The sequence below is a fragment of the Cololabis saira genome, chromosome 11 (assembly GCF_033807715.1).
Source record: "Cololabis saira isolate AMF1-May2022 chromosome 11, fColSai1.1, whole genome shotgun sequence".
Lineage (NCBI taxonomy): Eukaryota > Metazoa > Chordata > Actinopteri > Beloniformes > Belonidae > Cololabis > Cololabis saira.
In genome coordinates this window covers 32,746,105-32,769,452 of record NC_084597.1, presented here as the reverse complement: position 1 = coordinate 32,769,452, position 23,348 = coordinate 32,746,105, and the positions used below count along the sequence as shown (strand labels likewise).

The 23,348-nt window shown below is 41.0% G+C and overlaps 1 protein-coding gene across 1 annotated transcript in view; it reads left to right on the top strand.

Moving 5' to 3' along the window:
• The first annotated feature begins 14,499 nt into the window (after positions 1-14,499).
• grin3a (glutamate receptor, ionotropic, N-methyl-D-aspartate 3A) overlaps positions 14,500-23,348 on the top strand; it is an 89,566-nt gene continuing 80,717 nt past the window's right edge. Inside the window, exons 1-4 of the mRNA XM_061733188.1 lie at positions 14,500-14,529; positions 14,611-15,234; positions 22,578-22,767; positions 22,879-23,290. Of these exons, the coding sequence (XP_061589172.1) occupies positions 14,500-14,529; positions 14,611-15,234; positions 22,578-22,767; positions 22,879-23,290 (1,256 nt within the window). The remainder of the gene's footprint in view (positions 14,530-14,610; positions 15,235-22,577; positions 22,768-22,878; positions 23,291-23,348) is intronic.

Here is a 23,348-nt window from a genome sequence, read left to right as displayed (position 1 = left end):
TCTTATCATGCTTGCAAAGCCAGTCTAAAAGTGGGTACAAAAAGTTTATAAGTATAAAACATACTGGTTTGAAAAAAAACGAACAAATATTTTTGTGTCCTACTTATTTTATCATGCATCGTTTTTAAATGTGTTGCAGGCCTGAATTCCAAAGATCAATGCATATTAAAAAAGTAAATGATGTTTAGGGGACAAAATATTAAATGTTAATTAAGTTCATACTTGAGGCAATGACTTATGGTCCAAATTTTATATTAATAAAATTGAATATTTTCTCTTAGATTATCTTTTTTTTTTTAAGATTTTGTGGCTCTAGTGACCTTTATTCAAAGTTTAGACAGGGAGGGGGTGGATAGAGAGAGGGAATTGGCTTGACATGCAGCAAGGGGCTGCAGGCCGGGACTCGAGCCAGCGATCGCTGCGGGAGAACTGTAGCCTCGATATATTGGCCGCCTGCTTTAACCACTGTGCCACCCAGCGGCCCCTCTTAGATTATCTTGTTTATTTATTAGTAAATCTTGCAAGCACACTCTGGTGAATGGATACAGGGAAAATCTGGTTCATTGAAAGTGCCATTTGCCTAATCTAAGCTGCTTAAAAATGCAAAATGAAAACACTTGAGTGAATTTTTGTTGCTTTTGTAAGAGAAGCCATATCTCTGTCACCAGAGATAAACCCTATGTCCAATTTTTAGAAACCACAGAATGTCATTGTTTCCTCTAAATACACATGCCTGAGTCCAATAAACAAGCCAGTTGAGGTTCACTTGATTCTGCCGTTTCTACATGGCAGTCGTGTTTAGACATCCTTTGTGGTTATGTGTAATGTGGAGGTGTTTGTGTTACTTCTATGTAATATTACTCTTACTTTAGGTTTTAGCCCTCTTACTTTGTATCCGTCTCATTCCAATGTAGCATGTTATCTTAATTCACATTTTTTGTTTTTTGACCCCAAGTAGGGCTATAGGATGGAGTTCTGTATTCCTCCTTCATGACTGCAAATAAAATCATGAAAATATACCTTTTCACCTATCAAAAGATGATTTCATTATTCTGATCACAGAAAATAGAAATGTTTTGCAATCTCCCATAAAATACAGAATAAGAGCTTTAAAAAAGTGTCATATATAAAAAAGCAAAATGCTATAAAAATGATGGAAGGGAAGGAAAAGTGGAGTCTACCCACACAATACCACCTCATCTGTCAAATATGGTCCTGCTATTTGGCAGGTACGTTTGCCAATGGAACTGGCACACTGTCATTTATTGATCATCTCAGTGCTTATAGAAGCAACAGGATGAATGCGGCAGTGTACACAAGTATTTAACCCAGTGCATCAAAACCCATTGCATAACATTTCATTGTTGAAATTTAAATTAAGCTGAAAGTTAAACCGCCTCCACTCTCGGTGCTGTGTGTGAAGATAACACAGTCACGGGGGCCACCTGGTACTGGAGCACTTTAAGTAGGTAGTACACATGTACTTGTCTTGTCTGTTGTATCAATGTTGTTGGTTTCATCTGAAACCATTTGATTTAGTAAAATAAGTGAAAATGTTATGTTTCCAGGAGTTTCTCAAGTTTCAGTTGAGCATAGGTAACAGATTTTCAAAACTGTTAACCATAAAGCCAAAAGCTGTTTATTTTTCCAAACAGTTTTCAGTTGTTATTAACTTTTATATGTTTGAGTATAAAAATGAAGTCAAGAAGTCAATGGGCATTGACATAATTTTGCATTGCAGTAAAGAGTGACAGGCTGGGACTTGAACCTGCGCTGGACTATACCCTCTACAAATGGTGTCCGCTCAACACACTGAGCTATCCAGGGCCTATTATATTTGGTATCTGAATCCGTAATCCTTGACTGTGTCTGCTGATATCTGTGTAGGATGAAATAGACTACATATCAGTTAAGCCATACAGAACAGTGTTTATACTTGCCAACCAAAAAGGGAATTTGATTAAAAAGAAAAGCAGACTAATGAAGGCATTGAATTATTTAAATAAAGCATTTTCTTTGAAATGAAGCTACCACACAAACCCAGGTAAAACAGTTATAAAGGAATCAGATACCAAGGGCAGACTGTTGTTTTATACCACAAAAAGATCTGTTGGAAAAACCTTAGTGTAGCAAGGCTAGTGCTACGGGGGTCACCCGACCGGACAGAGGACACAGGGTTTAGTGCAGAAACGCTTTGTTATTCCACCCAGACACACGTGCACCAGCAGAACCTTCAGCAGAGCCCTCTCCCAGCAGACCTCTTGCTGGTGTGCAGCTGCTGGTGTGGCTGATTGGCTGCTCCTCCACAGTCACACACCCCCCATCGCCCAACTCACCCGGCCTAGCCAACCCCCCCCCCCCCCCCCCCCCCCCCCCCGACCACCGAGAGGGCCGCTCTCGGGACTGGGCCCAGGGTGGCCTCGGGCCAGACGGCGTCCGCGGCCCTGGCCGGTGTGCGCCCAGGACCAACCCCTCCCCAACGCAGCCCTGCTCCAGCAGCTGGTCCGCCTCAGCGACCAAGGTCTCTGCCGCCGCCTCGGCGACCGACGCCTCCGCCTCGGCGACCGACGTCTCCGCCTCTGCCTCGGCGACCGACGTCTCCGCCTTGGCGACCGACGTCGGTCGCGGACATCTCCGCCTCCGTGACCGACGTCCCCGCCTCCGCCTCGTGGCCGACGTCCCCGCCTCCGCCTCGTGGCCGACGTCCCCGCCTCCGCCTCCGTGGCCGACGTCTCCACCTCCGCCTCGGCGACCTCCACCTCCGCCTCGGCGACCGACGTCTCCGCCTCTGCCTCGGCGACCGACGTCGGTCGCGGATGTCTCCGCCTCCGCGACCGACGTCGCCGCGACCTCGGCCTCCGCGACCTCCGCCGCCTCCGCGACCTCCGCGACAGACGCCTCCAGGACTGCCGTGACAAACCTGCGGCGTGGTGCCGGGGTGGGTCGCTGCGGGTCCCGCCGCCGCTGGGGCCGCCACAGGAGCCGTCGCTTGGCGGCCTGCAGCCTCTGCCTCGCGGCCTGCCGGCTGCTGCGCCACTAGCACCTCCAGTGCTGCGATCTGCTGCTCCCCCTGGCCCTGCAACAGGGCTGCCAGGTCCGCCAGCACCCGTGCCAGCGCCTCCAGGGTCCGCTCCCCGCATTCCTCCTCCATCCTGTCGGGCCCCACGTTGGGTGCCAGTGTAGCAAGGCTAGTGCTACAGGGGTCACCCGACAGGACAGAGGACACAGGGTTTAGTGCAGGAACTCTTTAATCTTCCACCCAGACACACGTGCACCAGCAGAACCTTCAGCAGAGCCCTCTCCCAGCAGACTTCTTGCTGGTGTGCAGCTGCTCTTTATGAAGACAGGCAGGCTGATTGGGCACAGGTGTGCCCAATCAGCTGAGTGGCTGCTCCTCCACCCTGCCACACTTACCTTCATGAACCAATCATTATCAATTGCACTTTACTACAGGTAATTTAACAAAAGATTGAAAGTGTTGGATCTACTTTTATACAAATATACGTTATTGCCTCAGCCTACTTTGACATACAAGTTAGCATTTCAGACTATGTGGATGATTCTGTGATGGTGTTATTGGTGAGTTATTGAGTATAAAAAACCCTGAAGAGTAATATTTTATGTTACACAGCAAGATTAAAGCCCTTATTTGCCAATGAAAATATTGCTGTTGGCCCTAATTTTACAAAAGATCACATAGGCAAACCTGAAGGCTGGTGGAAAAATGTATTCACAAATGAGTTGACTACAAAACTTTTCTGTTTGAATAAAAAGTGTCATGCTTGCAAGAAATAAAAACCCTCATTCCCGTATGAATACCGTAACTCATGGGGAAAATATGGTGGCAGCATTATCTTGCCATTTAATTAGTTGTGTGAGGGAAAATAATTTTATTTGTCAGGCTGTCCATGCAATGCAAGTTTATTTAGAAATATTTTATAACTGCAAACATCTTAAAATATAAAAATAATTATGCATGGACAAGCATGGGCTTTTGAGATTATACCCGTTTTCCACAACATGAAAATAAACCATTTCAATTTGATTTTTTTTCTTGAATAAAAACAATACCCAATGCACAAAAGGTGCAGTTTCTAGTAAGGGTTTGTTATTGTTCTTTAACCATCTGCCACTATAGTGTCCTGCTTATGATATGGTCACGTTCTTTTTCAAGAATATGATAATGTTTACAATTTTTGGCAACAGTTGTGACCTTTGAGCAGTAACTATGTTTCCTGAAGTTGAAAAATACTGTATGTTCCCTTGGAAGGTAGCAGGGGCAGAAAGGTTGTCTTTTACAAGGGGAGACAGCAAAGGATACAGAGAACAGTTTCCCCGCCACAAATTCAGAGGACATATGGGATAATGGTCTCTTTTTTGTTGCGTTTCTGTCTTGATCTGGACTGATGTTGTTAACTAGAAAATGACTTGCCAAGCAGGTCCTCAAGTGCTCTCTTCTTTTGGTCAGGTTCTTCCACTTCCAGCTCCACTCCTTGAACCCCCTCTGCTCTCCTTCATTGGTGGGATTGTCAGTTCCACCTGCTGTCTCTTTTCCCCTTTCCTCACTCTCCCCATGTATGGCCTTTAAATAGCAGCTGGTGTTAACCTTTAAAAGGATCATGAAACCAATCTACCTGTCAACACACATACACTTACACTGAAGTTTCTAAAACTCTTCATAAATATGTTCACATATCTTAGTTAACAGTTTAAAATGATATATTCCTGATTTTGTGACAATTCCTTAACTTCCTTCTGTATCCTCAGGAAGACCGCCTCATACTGACTATGTTCTAGCTCTGGTAGTGTCCGAAACCTTGGATAAATCGCAGTGCACTCCGGCAGATAGTTATAAAGATTCCTGTTGTATCTGCCTGATATATTTCTTAAGATTTTGGTTTTTGCATGTGCCACAATGGTGCAATCAAAATCCTTCAGGGTCATGCTTCTTTAAATCATGTTCTTCAGAGCGACAATGAGAGACACTGTGGGGCCCTTTCCTCCACACAAGACCCTGGTATTTGTTTTCAAACAATTCAGCAGCTTCACAAGGTCTTCAGCATCTCTGATATCACTGCTGTCAAGTGTCTGGGCTGGTGAGAGCTGCTGCTATGAGGGCTTGCTGCTCCAGGTAAAGAGCCAGCTTATCCAATAACCTGTACCATTGAGACCTGATGGCCATTATTAACTTACATTATGGTGGCTGCAGCTGCTTCTGCTTGGTCATAAACACCAGTGTTGCTGTGGAACTCTAAAGGAGAAAAAGTTACCATATCTCACCCTGCTGGGCAAACAGGTGACTTGGCCACACTGAGGCCAACTTGGGTTTCAAGGTTTATGGTCTGTGTGAAGCGTGTAATGTGTTGCTCCAGTACTGCCTCACGCATGGTCACCTTTATATTTCACACATTATCAGTCACAGCAGTCATGCCTTTTAAGCTCCCAATCAGTGACATGTGTCCATATAACCTCGGCGATGTTTGCCCCTGTGTAAGACTGGGAAAGAGGCCAAGTCTGAAGTACAATATTCTTCCTTTCCTAGCCACTGTTGACTATGTGTGCTGTAAATGTGATATAACTTATCATACCTCTTGAGGTCCAGCTGTCGGTTGTTATAGTGATGCAGCCTCCCTCTTCTAGAATCTCTACAACCTTTGCCTTAGTTTCTATATAATGGTTTGGGATCACTAACTGGGCAAAATGCACACACAAGGGGAATGTGTACTTGTGTTCAAGTGTTATTCAAGTGTATTAAGGAGTCACCAAAATCCATAATCCTCTAATATGGAAAATGGCCTTATAACTACTGCAATGAAAACACTGATATCTTTTGTCATTGCCATGGCATTTGACTGTAGGAAGCGGAGAGACATTGGCCAGTGTTGTTTAACTATCAACTGCTCAACAAAAGCATTTAGTTTAGGCAAAGAGCTGTGATTGTTCTATAAATGCCTTTACATACAGCTTGTCTTGGCCGCAGTGTAAGTCAATATTGTCTTGTAGTGCTTGCAAATTGTCCATATCTTGTCTGTAATTCTGTCATTTTTTTTTTAATTCCACTGGATACTCAAAATGCTGCTACATGTAGTATTTAAATGTGGTGGGGGCATTTCTTTGTCAAACAGACTCCAGTCATGTTGGCTGTTGTTGTAAAGGTTGCCATTCTTCTTCTTGTGGGATTCTGGCAGACTACATGTAGTAAGGGTGTATTGCACCTCCTAAAGACTGGTTTGAGATACAGTTTTTCACACGATGAGAACGATTGTTTCTTTTCAACAACGTGAGATCTTGTGGTACAAGGTCTTGTCATAGCCCTACTTGCCATCATTGAGGGAACAATTTCAAGTAAAAGCAGCACATTCTAAAATAAAACAGAATGACAAGAACAATGGTCTTAAACTCAAGGCTAAAGATGAATAAATACTACATTTAGTAAAATTACACTTAAACTCCTGTTCTTTACCCAGCAGAAAGGGAAGGACATGCAGTGAGCCGTTCATATGAGGAAATTCACAAAGTGGGCTAAATTTACTTGTGAGCTAAACAGTAGTTCGTACCTGGTACTAACATCCATCCTGAGTGACCAAATCACAAAGGGACACTTCTAAGTGGGTCTTTACATTTGGCATTAATATGTGTATAAGTCGTCACTTGGATATCAAGTGACGACTTGTGATCAGATTTTGCTGCCCCACCCTTCTAAATTAGCCAAACAACTTATTTCGGCTTTTCCCTTTGTAGGCGTCGCCACAGCAGATCATTCTTTACTGCATACTAATTTGGAATTGGTTTTGAATTAATCATGTAATTTTGGCACAATTTATGCCATTGTCATGTGTCATACTTTAACGAACTCCTCCTAGCAGGATCATCCGTTCGACATAAAACTCGCTCAGGAGACACAAAAGAAGTTAACGATGAAGTTATCAAAATCGTGAGTTTTCGTGAAATGGCGTGGCCGTGGCGCCGTGTCGAAACTTCAACGTTAAACAGGAAGTGATAGTAGTAGCTGATTGGTCGATATTTGATAGATCCTATTTTCTGCCATAACTTTTGAATGGTTTGACATAGAGAGTCGTGGGTGGTGTCATCAGACTCGGTTTTGAGTCCTTGACCATAATAGTTGCAAATTAGCCCCGCCCCTTCTTCTGATTGGTCAATATTTTATAGTCCCTAGTCTCTGCCATAACTTTTGAACGGGTTGTGATAAAGACCTGTGGGTGGTGTCATCGGTCTCGGTATTGAGTACTTGACCTTCATTGGCCTGTATTATCCCCGCCCCTTCTTCTGATTGGTCAATATTTTATAGTCCCTATTTTCTACTATAACTTTTGAATGGTTTGACATAGAGAGTCGTGGGTGGTGTCATCGGACTTGGTTTTGAGTACTTGACCTTTATTGGCATGAATTAGCCCCGCCCCTTCTTCTGATTCGTCAATATTTGATAGTCCCTATTTTCTGGCATAACTTTTGAATGGTATGACATACAGAGTCGTTGGTGGTGTCATCGGACTCGGTTTTGACTCGTTCACATTAATTTGTGCAAATTAACCCCACCCTTTCTTCTGATTGGTTGATACGTTATAGTTCCTATTTTCTGCAATAACTTTTGAATCTTTTGACATAAAGACTCGTGGGTGGGGTCATCAGACATGGTTTTGAGCCCTTGACCATAATTGGTGTGAATTAGCCCCGCCCCTTATTCTGATTGGTCGATATTTGATAGTCACTATTTTCTGCCATAACTTTTTAATGGTTTGACATAAAAAGTCGTGGGTGGTGTGATCGGACTTGGTTTTGAGTCCTTGACCATAATTGGTGCAAATTAACCCCGCCCCTTCTTGTGATTGGTCGATATTTGATAGTTCCTATTTTCTGCCATAATGTTTGATTGGTTTAACATAAAGAGTCGTGGGTCGTGTCATCGGCTGTTGCTTATTGTTTTACTTATTAATCTGCCAACACTGCTGTGCAAATGAGAACATAATTTTATGACATACATAAGGCCTCAGTTATGTAGGCAGCCCTTCAATGTGGCTCAGGGCATTTTGAAATGCTTATTGCATTACACTGTTAAAATAATGTGGTCACCCTTGAATGTGATTTGAGTGATCAGATCTCAATGTATTGTCAAATACATAGGTGCTTTTATACCTTTCCATCCCTCAAGATGGATTTTATTAACAGTTGTAAACAGGACCTTCATAGCAGTCGCTGCTGTTCATGAATACAGACATGTATTTACAAATCACAGGAATGTAATACAGGAATATAATATTTAGATTTAATGACAGAGTATAGCACATTTTTCTCAGTTCTTTAACTTCATCCCAATCAAGATTTATGTGAAAACGTGATATTCATTGAGGTCATATTATTCTGTATTGTGTATTTAGGTTGGTATGATCAGGTGTGCGTGCGTGCGTGCATGCGTGTGTGCGTGCATGCGTGCGTGCGTGCGTGTGTGTGTGTGTACATGCTTTATATTTTCATCAGTTCTGCTTCTAAAGGTAGAGCTGAACCATGCAGGAATTTACTCAGCAGGTGTCAGGGCTAGGGACTTCTGCACCTCCATCATACAGAAAGCAGATTTTGTAGGACAGTGACATGCAGGAAGTCAGTTGTGCAATACTGCCGACAGGCGATGAAGACAGACAGGTGGCAAGTCAGCAGGAAAGCATCCAACAGGAGCAGACACAAAAATATGGATGAATATTCAGCCTGACACGGGGTCAGTCAAATAAAATATATTGCGGTGCACTAACAAGGTCTGCGGAGAAACATGTGAAATCAGAGTGTCAGCTGAAAGGCATATAAGACAGGTACAAACAAAGACAGACACACAGGACGTTAGATAAATAAATGGAACGTACACTCACAGACTTATAGCCATGAGGAAAAAGTTTAAACAAAATGGAAAAAAGTTTGGAACTCAGGACTTACAGTACAACCAACTTTGTTTTTGGTCAGGGGACATAAAATATATACAAATATATAAAATATGAAATTGCATATAAAATAAATATCTCATGATTTCATACTTAGAGAATGGGATATCTGTTAAAGAGGTGTTGTCACTTGAATACAACCATAATTCTGCCAAAGGAAGCTGTCAGAATCGGCTCTGGATCAAACAACACTCAGGAGGATTTTTGAACATTCCTCTTGACAGAACTGCTGAAGCTCAGACACGTTTGTAAGATGTCTGGTGTGAATTTGACTCTTGGGGTCATTTCACAGAATCTCTATGGGGATTAAACTCTGGGCTTTGATTGGGCTACTCCAAAAGGGGGATTTTCTTTTTCTAAAGACATTCTGTGGTGGAATTATTTTGATGTTTAGGTCATTGTCCTGCTGTATCATCCAACTTCTACTAAGCTTCAGACAGGGGGCAGCCACCTTGACATTATCCTGCTGGATATTTTGGTAAATACAGGAATTTATTTCCTCCTCAAATATAACAAATTGTCCTATCCCTGAGGCAGTAAAGCAAGCCCAAATTACGTTGACTCTTCTAATGTTATATTGATGCTGGTAAAATGTGCCCTTTTTGTGTTATTACATCCAAAAATGCATGCTCTTTATCTTAACAAAAAAATATCTAAAAAAAAAACAAAAGTACAAAAATGTCCAAAAGAGAAGTCATTGGGGAACTAGGGTATAGTGTAAGTGGGAGTACCCACAGTGAATTCAAATGGCACAGGCAATCTTTAACATTTGTGTGATTGAAGTGCCTTCTTCAAGAGCCTGAATTAGAGCTAAAGCTTGGGCTATGAAGCCTTTTGACAGCCTTGCAGGACTATAGAATTGCTTTGCAATGATGACTTACACACATCGCAACTTCAATATTTATCTCTCAGTTCAAGCCATTTTTGATTTACTTTTCACTTTTTTCTACAAGTGAGAAGTTTCCAATTAAGCATATTTCGCCTGTATTTGTAATGCTCATGATTTTGTAAAGAGGCTGCAGCATTTTGAGCCGTTTCTATTTCGGTTGTCATCTGCTTGTTTCTTTTCCCTCATGTCTCAGGAAATTGTTTGGAAATTGTTGGGCTTTCTTCTATAATAGTGGGTCTTGACCTGACTGTACAATGTAAAATCCTCTGACATGACATCTGTTGTTTTCCAGAGAAAAATAAATACAATTAAAGCTGCAAGCAGCGATGAACGGGCCCTCTCATTCATGGCCACCGCCCCCCATAAGCATATAAGAAATGACACCACCCACGACTTCCTATAACAAACAATTCAAAAGTTATAGCAGAATATAGGGACAACCAATCAGAATAAGGGGCGGGCCTAATTCAGGCCAATGAAGGTCAAGGACTCAATACAGAGTCCGGTGAAACCACCCACGACTCTCTATGTCAAGCCATTCAAAAGTTATAGCAGAAAATAGGGACAACCAATCAGAAGAAGAGGCGGGGCTAATTTTCACCAATTATGGTCAAGGACTCAATACCGAGTCCAATGACACCACCCACGACTCTCTATGTCAAACCATTCAAAAGTTATGGCAGAGAAACGTTTTCTAGGGGACGCTGTTGAGCCATCTTGCCACGCCCATTAAGGCAAATCATGAAATATCAAATTTATCGCCAGGCCTGGCTTGCGTGCAAAATTTGGTGACTTTTGGGGAACTATCAAATATGGACCAATCAGATGAAGGGTGGGCACGCTTTTTGGCGTCTAGCGTCGCCACGGTAATGCTTTTGAAAGAGAAAAGTAATGCGTGTTGTCGCAGGATTCAAAATGGCCGACTTCCTGTTCGGTTTCGGCCATGGCGCCAAGAGACTTTTCTTTAAGTTGCGCCATGATACAGGGGTGTACCGATTTTTGTGCATGTACGTCAAACCGTATTGTGGGGCTTGAGCAGCCCCCGGGTCTCGCACTCAGAAGGCACGCCGATTTTTTCCAGTGGCCAGCCGCGGTACTGCAACAAAAAATCCCATGGGGCCCAGAAAGCTTTTTTCCCATAGACCGCAATAGTAAAAGAGAAGCCTCTAAAACTGTTCACAGGACACCTCCAGCTGTAATCACCGGCAATTACTAATCTTTGTATTCTATATTTTTAAGTCATGGACTTTATATCCGTCAAAAATGTTTTATAACGGCCAGAAAAGTCAAAGAAAAGTCTCTTTCTGGGCGTGACGTCAGCGCTGACGTCACAGCTGTGTCTGTGCATTCCATGGATGTATTATATTAATATATATTATGTAATTATATTATATTAATACATTAATGATATATGTAATACTATACATGTAATAATATACATGAATTAATATATTATATTAATACATATTATATTAATATTCGTGTCATTGCCCCGGGGCATGATGGGAGGCCCAGAGCATCATGGGAGGTGACTCAACTGCGCATGCTCTATGGGCCCGATAACGCTGAAGTAAACCCGGAAGTCATACTTTTTCAGCGTATGTGCTGAGTGAGCAAATTGCATTGAAATGAATGGGCGGCCATTTTCGATGTCCCATCCAGTTTTTATTAATAGAACCATGGGCTTGAGGCACAAAGTCTTCTAGGGGGCGCTGTTGAGCCATTTTGCCATGCCCATTAATGCAAACCATTAAATATCACATTTTCCGCCAGGCCTGGCTTGCGTGCAAAATTCGGTGACTTTTTGGGCACGTTTAGGGGGGCAAAAAGGCCCTCCTTTCGTCAGAAGAAAGAATAAAGAAAAAATTCCTACAGATACAATAGGGCCTTCGCACTGTAAGTGCTCGGGCCCTAATTAAAATTAACTAAACTGAATTCCCTTCTCTTGTCCTTCCCCATTCTGCTTACCTGAATTTTCTTTTTTTTATTTTTCCTTCAGGGATCCAACTGTTCTTCTCTTTCTTCCTGTTGACCATGATCACCACCTCCTGCTCATTCCCTGTCAAACCCCTCCCTTCCTGTTTTCTCTACTCCTTCCTTTCCCCATCCTTGAGGTTGGCCTATGTGGGATCAATAAAAGCCATTGATCTCCAAAAGCCTCTAATTCCAAACTGGACCATTAGCCAATCATTAATCAAGATCAGACCATTAACCAATCATTAATATGGGTCGCTGTCTAAACTAGTTAGTGCTGATCTGGTCAGTGGTGACCTCTGGCCTCAGCAAGACAAGCATGTAACTGTTCAACCCATCAACAGCTGTAAATGGTATCTGGGGACATCATAAAATGAAATTGTTTAAATATGGCCTTTTAGCTCTTCTCAGACTGATGGGCAGCAAAAATTGCTTCGGGAAGATCTTTTTCTTTCAGCTTTTTCCTTTGACCCACTACAGCAGATTATTTGGTTCCAAGTCACCCTGTCTACCACACCCATCTTCTCTTCAGTCTTTTTTTCTGTTTCTCCTGCCTGGCAGCTACATCCCCTGCATTCCTCTACCGGTGTATTTCTTCCTGTTTATGTGTCTAAACTATCTAATCTGGTCTAGCCTAGTTTATTTTGTCTCCAAGATGTCCAACCCTGGCTCTTCCTCTGATGCCTATCCATACTGATCTCTCCCAAAGAAACTCTGACTGCCTTCATCTTAGCCATTATCAGTACAGATATAGTTCATCTTCAGCATTATTTTAGTATGTACCTTAATGTTCTAAATGAACTAATTGAAGGATTTCAGATATTACAGAGGTGGACACGCTGGCTGATGAGCAATTTATCAAATGCACTTGATTAGCAGCACTTACACTGTCTCATGAGAACTCAGGTGGGGATCTAAATGCAGCTCACATAAAGTAAGCAGTGTAAACAAAAGTTAGTTTACATCAAACGCAGCGATAAATTAAGGTCAGGGGATTTAAAAACAGGTGGCCAACAGGAGTCCAAAAATCAGCAGTCCACTAAGGCAAAAATACAGGTGAACAAACTGAGGCTTAAGGACAAATTAAGACTAAGCAGATAGACTAACAAAGCACAGAGGGAGAGCAAAACCATATACACACAAATATGTAATTGAATAACAAGTAAGGAGTGAACAAAAAAGATTAGATAGAAAGGAAAACAAAACAAATGTAGAACCTGGACAAACTCCCAAAAGATGAAGTACAAATAATGACAAAGTAAACAACCCAAACCACACTAAAGCATTTTTTGTTTTAATTCCAAAGAAAGCTGTAAGAGGTAAACAGTTTTTCACAAACTCCTTCATATTTTTACTTTTCAACAAATGATATTCTGTAATATGGTGTATACTACTGTTCATCTAAGGTTGTATTTACCTTATTTTAACGTCATTTGAAAATCAAATACTTGTTATTATGTGCCTATATGTAAAACCTTGGAAATGAATGAAGCTTTTAATTTCGTTTTCATATAACTTTGGCTTTGTTGTTTTGTTTAAAGTGAATCCACTCATATATGCACGTTCAATAACTGCTTTTACATAACCCAAATATTTTAATACATTTGACATTTTAATTGTTAAGGATTAAAACAGGTTTAACATATTCTTACAACACATTTAATCTATAAAATAAATCTCTTTATGAAACCTCCTTTCGTATTTTTTTTTCTCATAAAAGGACAACCTGGACCTAATTGTTAATTTAAACTATTTAACAATGTAAAAATGAATTGTAAAGAAAAGGCAATGCATATTTTCTGGCATGCTATTTAGAGCCTGGTGCATTCTTGTTGATGCATTATAAAAATGGTTTCAACCAGTGTTTAAATGTTTTGTAATGCATTTGTCTACTTTCTTTCATAACGTATTATTGCACAACTCCCTCAGACTATAAATGGTAGTAAAGTGATGACGGGGTTAAATCTGCTTGGAGAGTGCGCCCAAGAGCCGCACTAATGCTGGAGGTCTCTCCAGAGTCAGTGTCAGTAGCCTACCGAGGTTGCCTCGAACCAGGCAGGCGTGCGTCCTCCAAAATCACTACTTGGTGTTATGAGAGGAGGAAAACTTTTCCTTTCTGTTTGTATTTTTATTTCCATGACTGTAAAGAACTATATGGTCTCTTGGCTCCTACATTGCGGATGATTGTAGGATGTTTTTCTTTCATTTCGACGTCACGTGTTTGCAGTGGTGGATTCCACCTGTTTTGCGATGTTTTGGATTAGAATTAACCTCTTTTCGGTATCTTCTCTGAGCTTTCTTACACACCGCACCTCATTTATCTATTCATTTTTTCTCCCACTAGGAATATGTGGAAATTCCACAGTTTGATTGCCCGAATTATTTTGTAATCAACTGGCTTGAAAATGGAAATCTTTTGAGATGAAAAACAGCACTTTTGGGGATCATCTTTTGCTTGTGCGCAGTCCGTGCCCGTTCTCACACAGAAACAGCCTGTTGTCTGTGTCCGAGGAGAAACGCACAACTTTCCCCCGAGCTGGAGCCGGAGAGGGAGCGGGGGCTGCAGCTGGTCTGAGTGGCACACTCGGGCCAAAGGCGGCGGGCCAGCAGGGGCACCATCGGAACGGCCCAGTCGCTCGGCTGCTGTATTGCTGGACAGGATAATTTCCGCGCTGTTGTGGAGCGGAGATGGTGAGGTCGTTGGTGGTGGTGATGATGGTGACGAATGGCCTGGCACCACTCTGTTTACTACTGTGCGCTTTCTTTTCCCTCCCACCATGCGCGCATTCGCACCCGCAGCCGTGCCAGGTGCTGAAGCGGATCGGGCACACGGTTCGGGTGGGTGCTCTGCACGTCCAACCCCGCTTGCTGTCCTCAGCTGCTGGCAGCGGCTCTGAAGACTGGGGTACTGAGGGAGCTTTTACTGAAGAGCAACTGCTGGAGTTTGAAAAGCAGGTCAAAACAAGTGCCAGTGCGTCTGGATATGGAAACCTCCGGTCTAGACTCACCGCCAGTACACAGCGGGGTGCAAATAGGAGTAAAAGCCAGGCGCGACAGCGAGAGGGGAACACCTCAAAAGAGGATCGTGTGTTTGCACCCCGGGAGTCGCTTCTGCTTGCGGTCGAGGCTCTTAACCGAGCTGGATTGCTACCTTTCAATTTATCCCTGGAGCTTGTCATGGCAGTCGGATCTGCGCTCGGAGAGCTCCCCGCGTTCTCATACTCTTCTGTGGGCATCCCAGAGGACGAGGACCCGCTGTCCTTCCTGGAGAGCGTGTGTCATACGGTGGTCGTGCAGGGGGTTTCGGCCATGGTTGCTTTCCCCCGAAACCGGGATGAGCTCGTTAAGTTGGAATTCGTTTCACTTGCGCTTCAAGTTCCAGTAGTCAGCGTTGTGCAGAGGGAGTTCTTGCGCCAAAGTGAGGTAAAACAATAAAAAAAAAGTTCCCTCCTACAATGATCTGAACTGTTATTGCGTTTTTAAAATGATGCGTCAGATGTTACTGTGAAAGACAACGCACATTATCCAGACCACCTTTCCATCAGAAGTCTGATTAAAACATACACTTCAATGTATACATTAGACATTTCATTTCAGCTGAATTAATATAGATTTGCTTAACCCAGTGGCTCACATGTTATTCCATGTTAGAGGAGACACTTCCCCTTCTGGCTGTTGGCATTTTTTCCGTATCCACCTTTTTTGACTAAAGGGTGTGTATTTGAAAAACAGTTTAATTGAAGATTTATTGCTTTTGCAACTACTGATTTCTTAGTCCTAACTCAACCACTCAAATGAACTAAACTGTTGACACAATGTGCTCTAATTTTCGTCGAACTGGATAAAAATACTGTAAGAAGCTGCAGGGGGAGAAGACCAACAAGCTTTGTCCATGGTGCTGAAATCTGCTGCTTTTTCAGGCTTCTGTGTAGACAATAGGCAAGAGTCTGTTTTTCTTCTTCTCCTTTAAGAGACAAGTGTAAACAATGATTGATGACAAAACACATGCTCCGCAGAAGGCAATATATGCAGAAACAAACGACTGTTTAAAACTGAGCATCCCATCTGCAAGAATTCAGCACCAGAGAGAGAGAAAGAGAGAAAGAGGGGAAGAGGGAGAGAGATATTGCATTACATTGGTTAGTCAGATCCCTTAATGACAGCCTGTAGTAGCTGTCACATTTTGACAGTCACTCCAATTCAGATTCATGCACTCACAAATTCTTAAGCTAGCACCAAGCTGTGGTGGCATCTTTAGTGCAGAAAAAATAAATGGCCCTTCTACCTGCACTTATTCATACTATCATTACATAATACTTAACATCAGAAAATATTTTCAAGTGTCATTGAAGATGCCTGTTAGGAAACATCAAGTAGTATTTGACAAAGCAGTACTGATCTAAAGTCAAATCACTTACTACATTCTGGAAAGGTGTTATATGTTCAAAAACAACCCACTCTTGCAGAACAGCTATTAGCTGGATAAATATCTTTTCATTTGGGCAATTCCAACGCTGAATAGACGTGAACACTGCATAGAAAACATTTTAAGTGTGACATTTTTCTTCTTTTAAATAGTTTTATTATCAATATGATGTGTTCCTTTTATATACAATGTACAGTACTCAGTTTATTGCAGTTAGAGATTTCACTCTGTTTTCCTGCCAAGTGAGTACTGGATACAATGAACACAACTCACTTGGCAGGAAACCAATCTCTAAATATAATAATGTCTGCAGCTTGGAGAAATATTATTGAAGTATTAAAAATGGCTTGAATGGGTAGAAAAGCTGAATATAGATATATTGGGTCTTTGTAGATATCATCACTCACATAATGGCACCAAATAAGCAATGGGCAGTGGTTCTGAAAGCAAACACTTTTAATTCTATTAATTAAAATGAAGCAATAAAATAAAATAATATTAATGATAATTGAAAAAAAACATATGGTCAGTACTGAGTACCCATAAGATGTAATAGCTTTTAGCATCAGTACCTTAGAGTAGTCATTTCCTGATTGACTCAATCAGTCTCACATGACGTTGGAGGAATTTTGGCTCATTCTTTGAGAATCATTGCCTCAGTTCCTTGAGATTTTGGGGCATTAACTGATGCATGACTCTCTTAAGGTACCACCTCAGCATTTCTGGGTTGAGGTCTGTAATTTTACTAGGTCATTACAAAACCTTGATTATTCTGTCTTTCAGTTGTTCTGATGTAGATTTGCTGGTGTGCTTTGGGTCATTGTCCTCCCATGACCTAATTTTGACCACTTGGACAGTGCATCAAGCATGCGTTTCACTGTTCATTGTTTTTTTGTTTTGTTTTTCCCAAACATAGTGCTGGGCATTAAGGCTAAACAACTGTACTGTAGTCTCATCTGTCAATAGGATGTCACAGAAGTCTTGTTGTTTATTCAGTTGCATCTTTGTGAACCGTAGTAAAGTTTTCATCTTCTTTTTAGACAGATGAGGGTTTTTTCTGGTAACTCTTCAGAACAAACCTTACTTTTTGAGTCTTCTCTGCTCTTGTTATTATGCTTTCATGGGCTTTAATATTTAATATCAGTGTGGCTTGTTTGGGTCTGAGATGTAGCTCTTTGGTTTTATTGTATAATTCTGACATTTTTCTAAAATGTTTTCTGTTTTTAGCCCTTTCCATATTGATCTCCACCATCAATTACTCCTCTAAGACAATTTCTAATGTTTTTCTTACTTGGTATTGTGTGCCCCAGAGCAGCAAAATACTTAAAATATCTAGTTTTATTTTATTTTTATTTATTTACCTACCTTCTGATTAGTTTATCAATGGTTCAAATAAGCAGGTCTCGTGTTTAACTCATACTCTCAAATGCTATGGAAGCAGTAAGACAATAGTATTGCCAGTATTTAGTATTAGAATTCATTTGTTTGTTTATTTATTTGGCTTTACTTTTGGTAATTAAAAGCACAATAAAAAAACACATTCTGCATTGTATTTGCTGAATACTAAGAACTATAACATCCATTAGGATCAGATTACTTTTACTATTTTGAACAGGAACAAAGATATTTAAAACTAAATTAAATGAATTAAAATTGCATATTTTTTTGTTAATATACAATATTTAACTGTATTTTGTTAATGTTTAAAATTTAGATCCTTACTGCCTTTGTGTTAATATCAGGAGTCTGGTCACTTTTATGAGCTCGACTTTTGCACCAAATGCATTAACTGGCATTTTTGTTTATGGTTCGTACCTTGAAGATCAATATATAATTATTTGAAAGTGTAAACACTCTAAATTCATTAATAGGATGGTTCACCTGCTGAAAGTGTCTTGTGTGTATTCATGAGTTTTTTCATGGAGAAATCTGGCTCTTGTGAACAAATAGACAGTCTTACAAATACAAATGATTTCAGTTATTAATTCACTATCAACCTCAACCCTAATTGGCATGTGTGCTATATATATATATATATATATATATATATATATATATATATATATATATATATATATATATATATATATATATATATATATATATAGCACACATGCCAATTAGTTGAGCAGAAGGGACATATGCCACCATACAGAGTTATAGTAGCATATAGGACACATTTCTCTGTAACGAGTCAGCAGATGGCTAAAATCAAAACTAGTTTCCCGAAGTGATAAAGTGCACATGCAAAGTTGACATAGAGTACAACTTATTGATGGGGGAGTAGATGGATAGATGGAAGGTCGAGCAGGCAGAAAATGGGCCGGATAAAAGACTGTCATATTCAGTGTGTAGCGCTCATAGGAGACATTCAGAGAAATGGCTTAGCTTGACTGAAAGTTTCCCCGGCAAATCCCAACCAGGAACTGGGAGCATTTTCCCAAAAACAGACTTTATCATGTATAAAAACCCTTTGAGTGCGATGAGAGGATCTCATTAGTGTTTATGTTCTGACTTGCTTTGACCTCTGCTCTTTTAATCCCACCAAAGTTTATTGCAATGGTTAGACAAAGTGCCAAATATGCATAATACAATGAATGGCAGGGATATCGTTGATAATGTGGTCTGCTCATAGTTTGTTTTGCGAGTGTCAAGAATGTGGGAATTATAGAGCAAAGGATAAAGTGTCCTCAGAGTAATGTGGGTTGGGAGTTGGGGTGAATGGTTTTTGATAGGAGTGCAAAGTTGAGAATTTAGCATATTAAAGAGCAGGATCTAAGAGGCATTTAGAAAAAGGAAACTGTCTAGCACTGACCAGCAGTCTGATGTAAAGACTGAAGTTAAAACCCATCCTTTAGCATAGAAATCTATGCTTGGAGCTTGAGATTTACAGCAGGATGGTATATCTCCGCTGATATCTAACATATCTAAATATATGTTGCTGTTTAATCCAGTTATGCACAGACAATGGGTTTTGAATGGGTTGCAGATCTCCCCATAAAAAAAAGAGCACACCGCATCTGTAGAGTACCGCATACTTATGTGATGCATGTATGTTGATTATTAACAAAAACACATGCATGAGATTCACAGAATAAAACAAAAAATATTTTGTTCAGTTGTGCAAACTCAGAACATTTTTCAACCAAACAACTAACAACTTCTATACAACTAAGTCAGTAAAGTGTAAATTTGATAATGAAAAAAAGGACTTGAACTTTCAAGAGTAAGAGTTCAGTATATGAAAAACAAAAGGCCAGTGGCAGGTAATCTTTTTCAGAAAGGAAGTGAATGCCATTGAAACATGAAACTTCTGTATTTATGATTTTGGATGGTTTACGGAGGAATCAACTTTAAACAATACCGTAAGCAACTTGCCATTATTTTTGTGCTTTCTATGCAATTAGTCCTCCAAGCAAACAGGGAAACAAAATAACGGCTCATGATTATGTGAGCATTGCCCCTTTTGACAGAAAAGGTGGTGCAAATGATTTCCTTTTGTTGAGTAATTAAGAGAAGGTTCCAGATTCATGCAGTTTACAGTGCAGATGTTTTATGGCTGAGAATGAATCCTCCATTCCTCCTTGGCAATGAGAGGAGGTGATGCCCTGTGGACTGCATTACAATTTTCTTCCCTGTTAAAGGGCTTCTAAACCTGATATAAAGAACAGGGTATTGCTTTTGTTAGAGGTTTTTTTGGAGCAGTAATCCATGACATGCAAAGAGAAGATGAATAATGTCTTTATATAATGCCTATTGGGTAGAGTGATTAAAATGATACATTTAATTAACCAATAGACTAATCTAATGGACTTTTAGTGTATAGTTTGTGTAAAAGTTTAACGCTGATTAAACCAAGTAGCTCTGGGCTTGTGTGGTAATACATGTGCAGCTGGGTGTGCATGCAAACAAACAATGGCATGACTTATAAATGGCAGGATAACGTACTGCAGATCAGGCAATGATGCAGCCCAATATGGTCTATTTAAAATGATCTAAATTGTTACAGAGAACACTATGTCCACTTTGGAAGAGACCCTGTCAATTCAGTGAGCCGCATGTTGCTGTTTGTATTATAATGGTCAGTTGTTGTTTTTTAACAGTTTTTAACAGCCACCTGTATCCATATCTGACCTTTTAGAAAGGTAACGTTTCTGATAGAAGTTGATTCATTACTCCACATTATTGAATAAAGTCCTTTACCCTATGTGAACAAGATACGTATTGAAACCAATCTCAAAGCTATTTATTGAAGCCAAACCTTACTAAAAAAAACACAATATGCTTTGATTGTAGGTAGGAGGTAAAGCAAAATATGATTACATTTGTCACTGTTAACGGGATATTATTTGATTGTGATATAAGTTTGACACTACTTTGACTTGTGTTTCACTGACTGAATATGCCTAATATACAGTATTTTTAGGTTTTCTCTTGTCAGCTTGATTTCATGTGTAAATGTGGATCCTAAAAATTAGGGCAATTTAGGGTAAGTGAAGAAGTTAAAACAAAAAAAACTCATTTGAAAAGGATTAATAGCTAAATGTTTTGATGACCCTTTGCAGGATCATCATAAGAGCAATGTTTGATCACTCAGAGCTTGTAACTGGGTTAAGGCTGGATGAGGAGCAGGGGTGTGAGATATTAGTTATGGATACTGCAAGGGCAATTTTGCAAACTGATGATGCAGAGCTTGATTGCTGTAACAAAAATTATGAAGTAACTGCTCATCCAGCCAAGACATCACCCTTGATGTGCATTAGCTTTTAACAAGACTGGTTCATGTGGTGAGCTCAACCTTAGAATCTGAGACTAAAGCAAATGATGGTGGTGGCAATGAAGGTTACTAGAAAACAGCAAACTTTAGTATCAATTATATTATTGTGATGGGCAGATATTTCCCATGGCAGGATGGACACACTGCGCCAATTGCTCCGTTGGTTAACTCAGCTGCGTTTAAACTCAGCAAAATGTCAAGTTTAACTTGCCAGATTGCAGTGTCAGAACAAGCATGGGATCAATTGATCTGAGTAATAACCCGAGTAATAACCCGAAAACATTTGTCAATAGATTCAGTTAAGAAACAAGCTTTGAATCTTCCTCCCTCACAACCAGCCAAACAGACCTGTAGTTTCCCCGTCACACCTCAACTGTCTCATCTGCCACCTCAGTCATGCATGTTGGTGCTGCTCCATTGTTGTTTTATCAGGAGATGCTGGGGGGCGGGGGGGGCTCTTCCTCCCCCTCTCTGCTGTCTGTCTCGAGCAGTCAGGTTAAGAGGCAGCTGGGGAGACTGAACCAGAACAAGGCAGCAGTTCCAGATGATGTCAGCCTCTGTCCCAAAGGCCTGTGCAGACCACTTATATGACGATTTTGCAGCACCCTGTCAACCTTAAGCCTTAGCCATGTCTCAGTGCCCTGGACAATATCCTACTGTGTTCCAGTTCTAAAAGAATCCCATCCATTTCCACTTAACGGACCGTATGGACCTGGTCTGCTAACATCACACATCATGTATGTTCAAATACATTCGGTGATTGTTTTCATTGAATTAAGGCATTGTGGTCTGTGCTTGGACAAGTAACAAAAAAACCCAGCTGAAACGTATCAGTGCAGTCAAGCTATAAATGGAAGTAGAAATAACAGACTTCCTTTATACCTGTCCGTTTATAAATTCATCACTTGATACATTTTTGAATTCTTTAAACAAAAATCAAAGGTGTCAATTTTACCTTGTTTAAAGTATGTCTAACTTTTATTGGAACAAATCACAGTACTTCCACAGGTTTTCTTGAAAAAAGAAAAGTTTACACGTATCTCTTATGATGTGAATAATGATATTCATGAGAGAAGGAAAGAGGAGGTTGAAATCTATTATATCCACTAGACTGTGTTTTTTTCCTCTGAGAACAAATTGAATTCTAAGATGGAAAGTAATTTTCCTATTTCTGATCCGCTTTCTCTCTATTTCTTCTTTTCCTTTCTACCTTCCTTCTGCTCTGGTCCTCTTCTATGTTTTACCCTCCTGGTCCTGCACCTCATTAATGCTTCTCCTGCTTCTGTCCTCTTCCTTATCATTGCAACCATCTTTACGCCGCTCTGTTACTCTGTCTCACAATATTCTTCAATCCAAATCCCCTCCTCCCATCCCCTGCCTTGTATTAAAAACAACTGAATCTCACGAACATTTTGTCTTACTTATCGTCACTTCATCATCACTCATACTTACATATCTATGCACATGTATTCATGTATTAAACTTTCGTTGTTTCCCGCATAACCTTTCTATTTTTGTCTCCTCCATTCTACTTTTACAACCAACCTCCAATATTCCTCACAGAATCCTCTTCATTTCCAAATGGCAATGCGAAAAGTGGAGGCTCCACCTTCCCAACTCCTCTACAATCTGCTGATGATGAATGGCTGGTGGGACATCAGCATCCTGCTATGCCAGGAGTGGAACATTAGCGACTTCCTCTTGCTCATCAAGAACAACACCCGCTTCCACCTCGGTACCCTTGTCAACCTGACAACTCTTTCCACACCCTCCTCTTCATTATCATCCTCTGCAGGGGCGTCAAGTATTCCAACCAGAGCAGAAGGGTTACCCTTAACTTATTTTTCTTCTGCTGCCTCAACTTCTTCATCTCCCTCTTCCAAATCAGACTTGCAACAAGCTCTCATGCGGAAACTGGAGGACCTGAGGGAACCCTCATCAGTAAGAGGGGTGGTGACATTTGGCTGTGACATACGTGAGGTCCGGCGTTTGTGGGCACTGGCCACTCGGATGACTCTCCCAGAGTTCCATTGGGTCTTGGGGGATAGCCAGAATGTGGCCGAACTGAGGACAGAAGGGTTACCTCTGGGCCTTCTGGCCCATGGGGTCATGGGATCACCGTCTCTGGATCACTATGTTCAGGACTCACTGGAACTGTTAGCACGCGCAGTAGGAAGTGCTGCCCAGAAGAATCCTGCCATGGCACTCATACCTGGAACTACCAATTGTATGGATGCGCAGCAGATGAATGGCAGCTCAGGGGAATACTTGGCAAGGTAAGACATGCAATAACCTCTTACTTTGGGATTGTGTCAGTTTATAATACAATTGTGC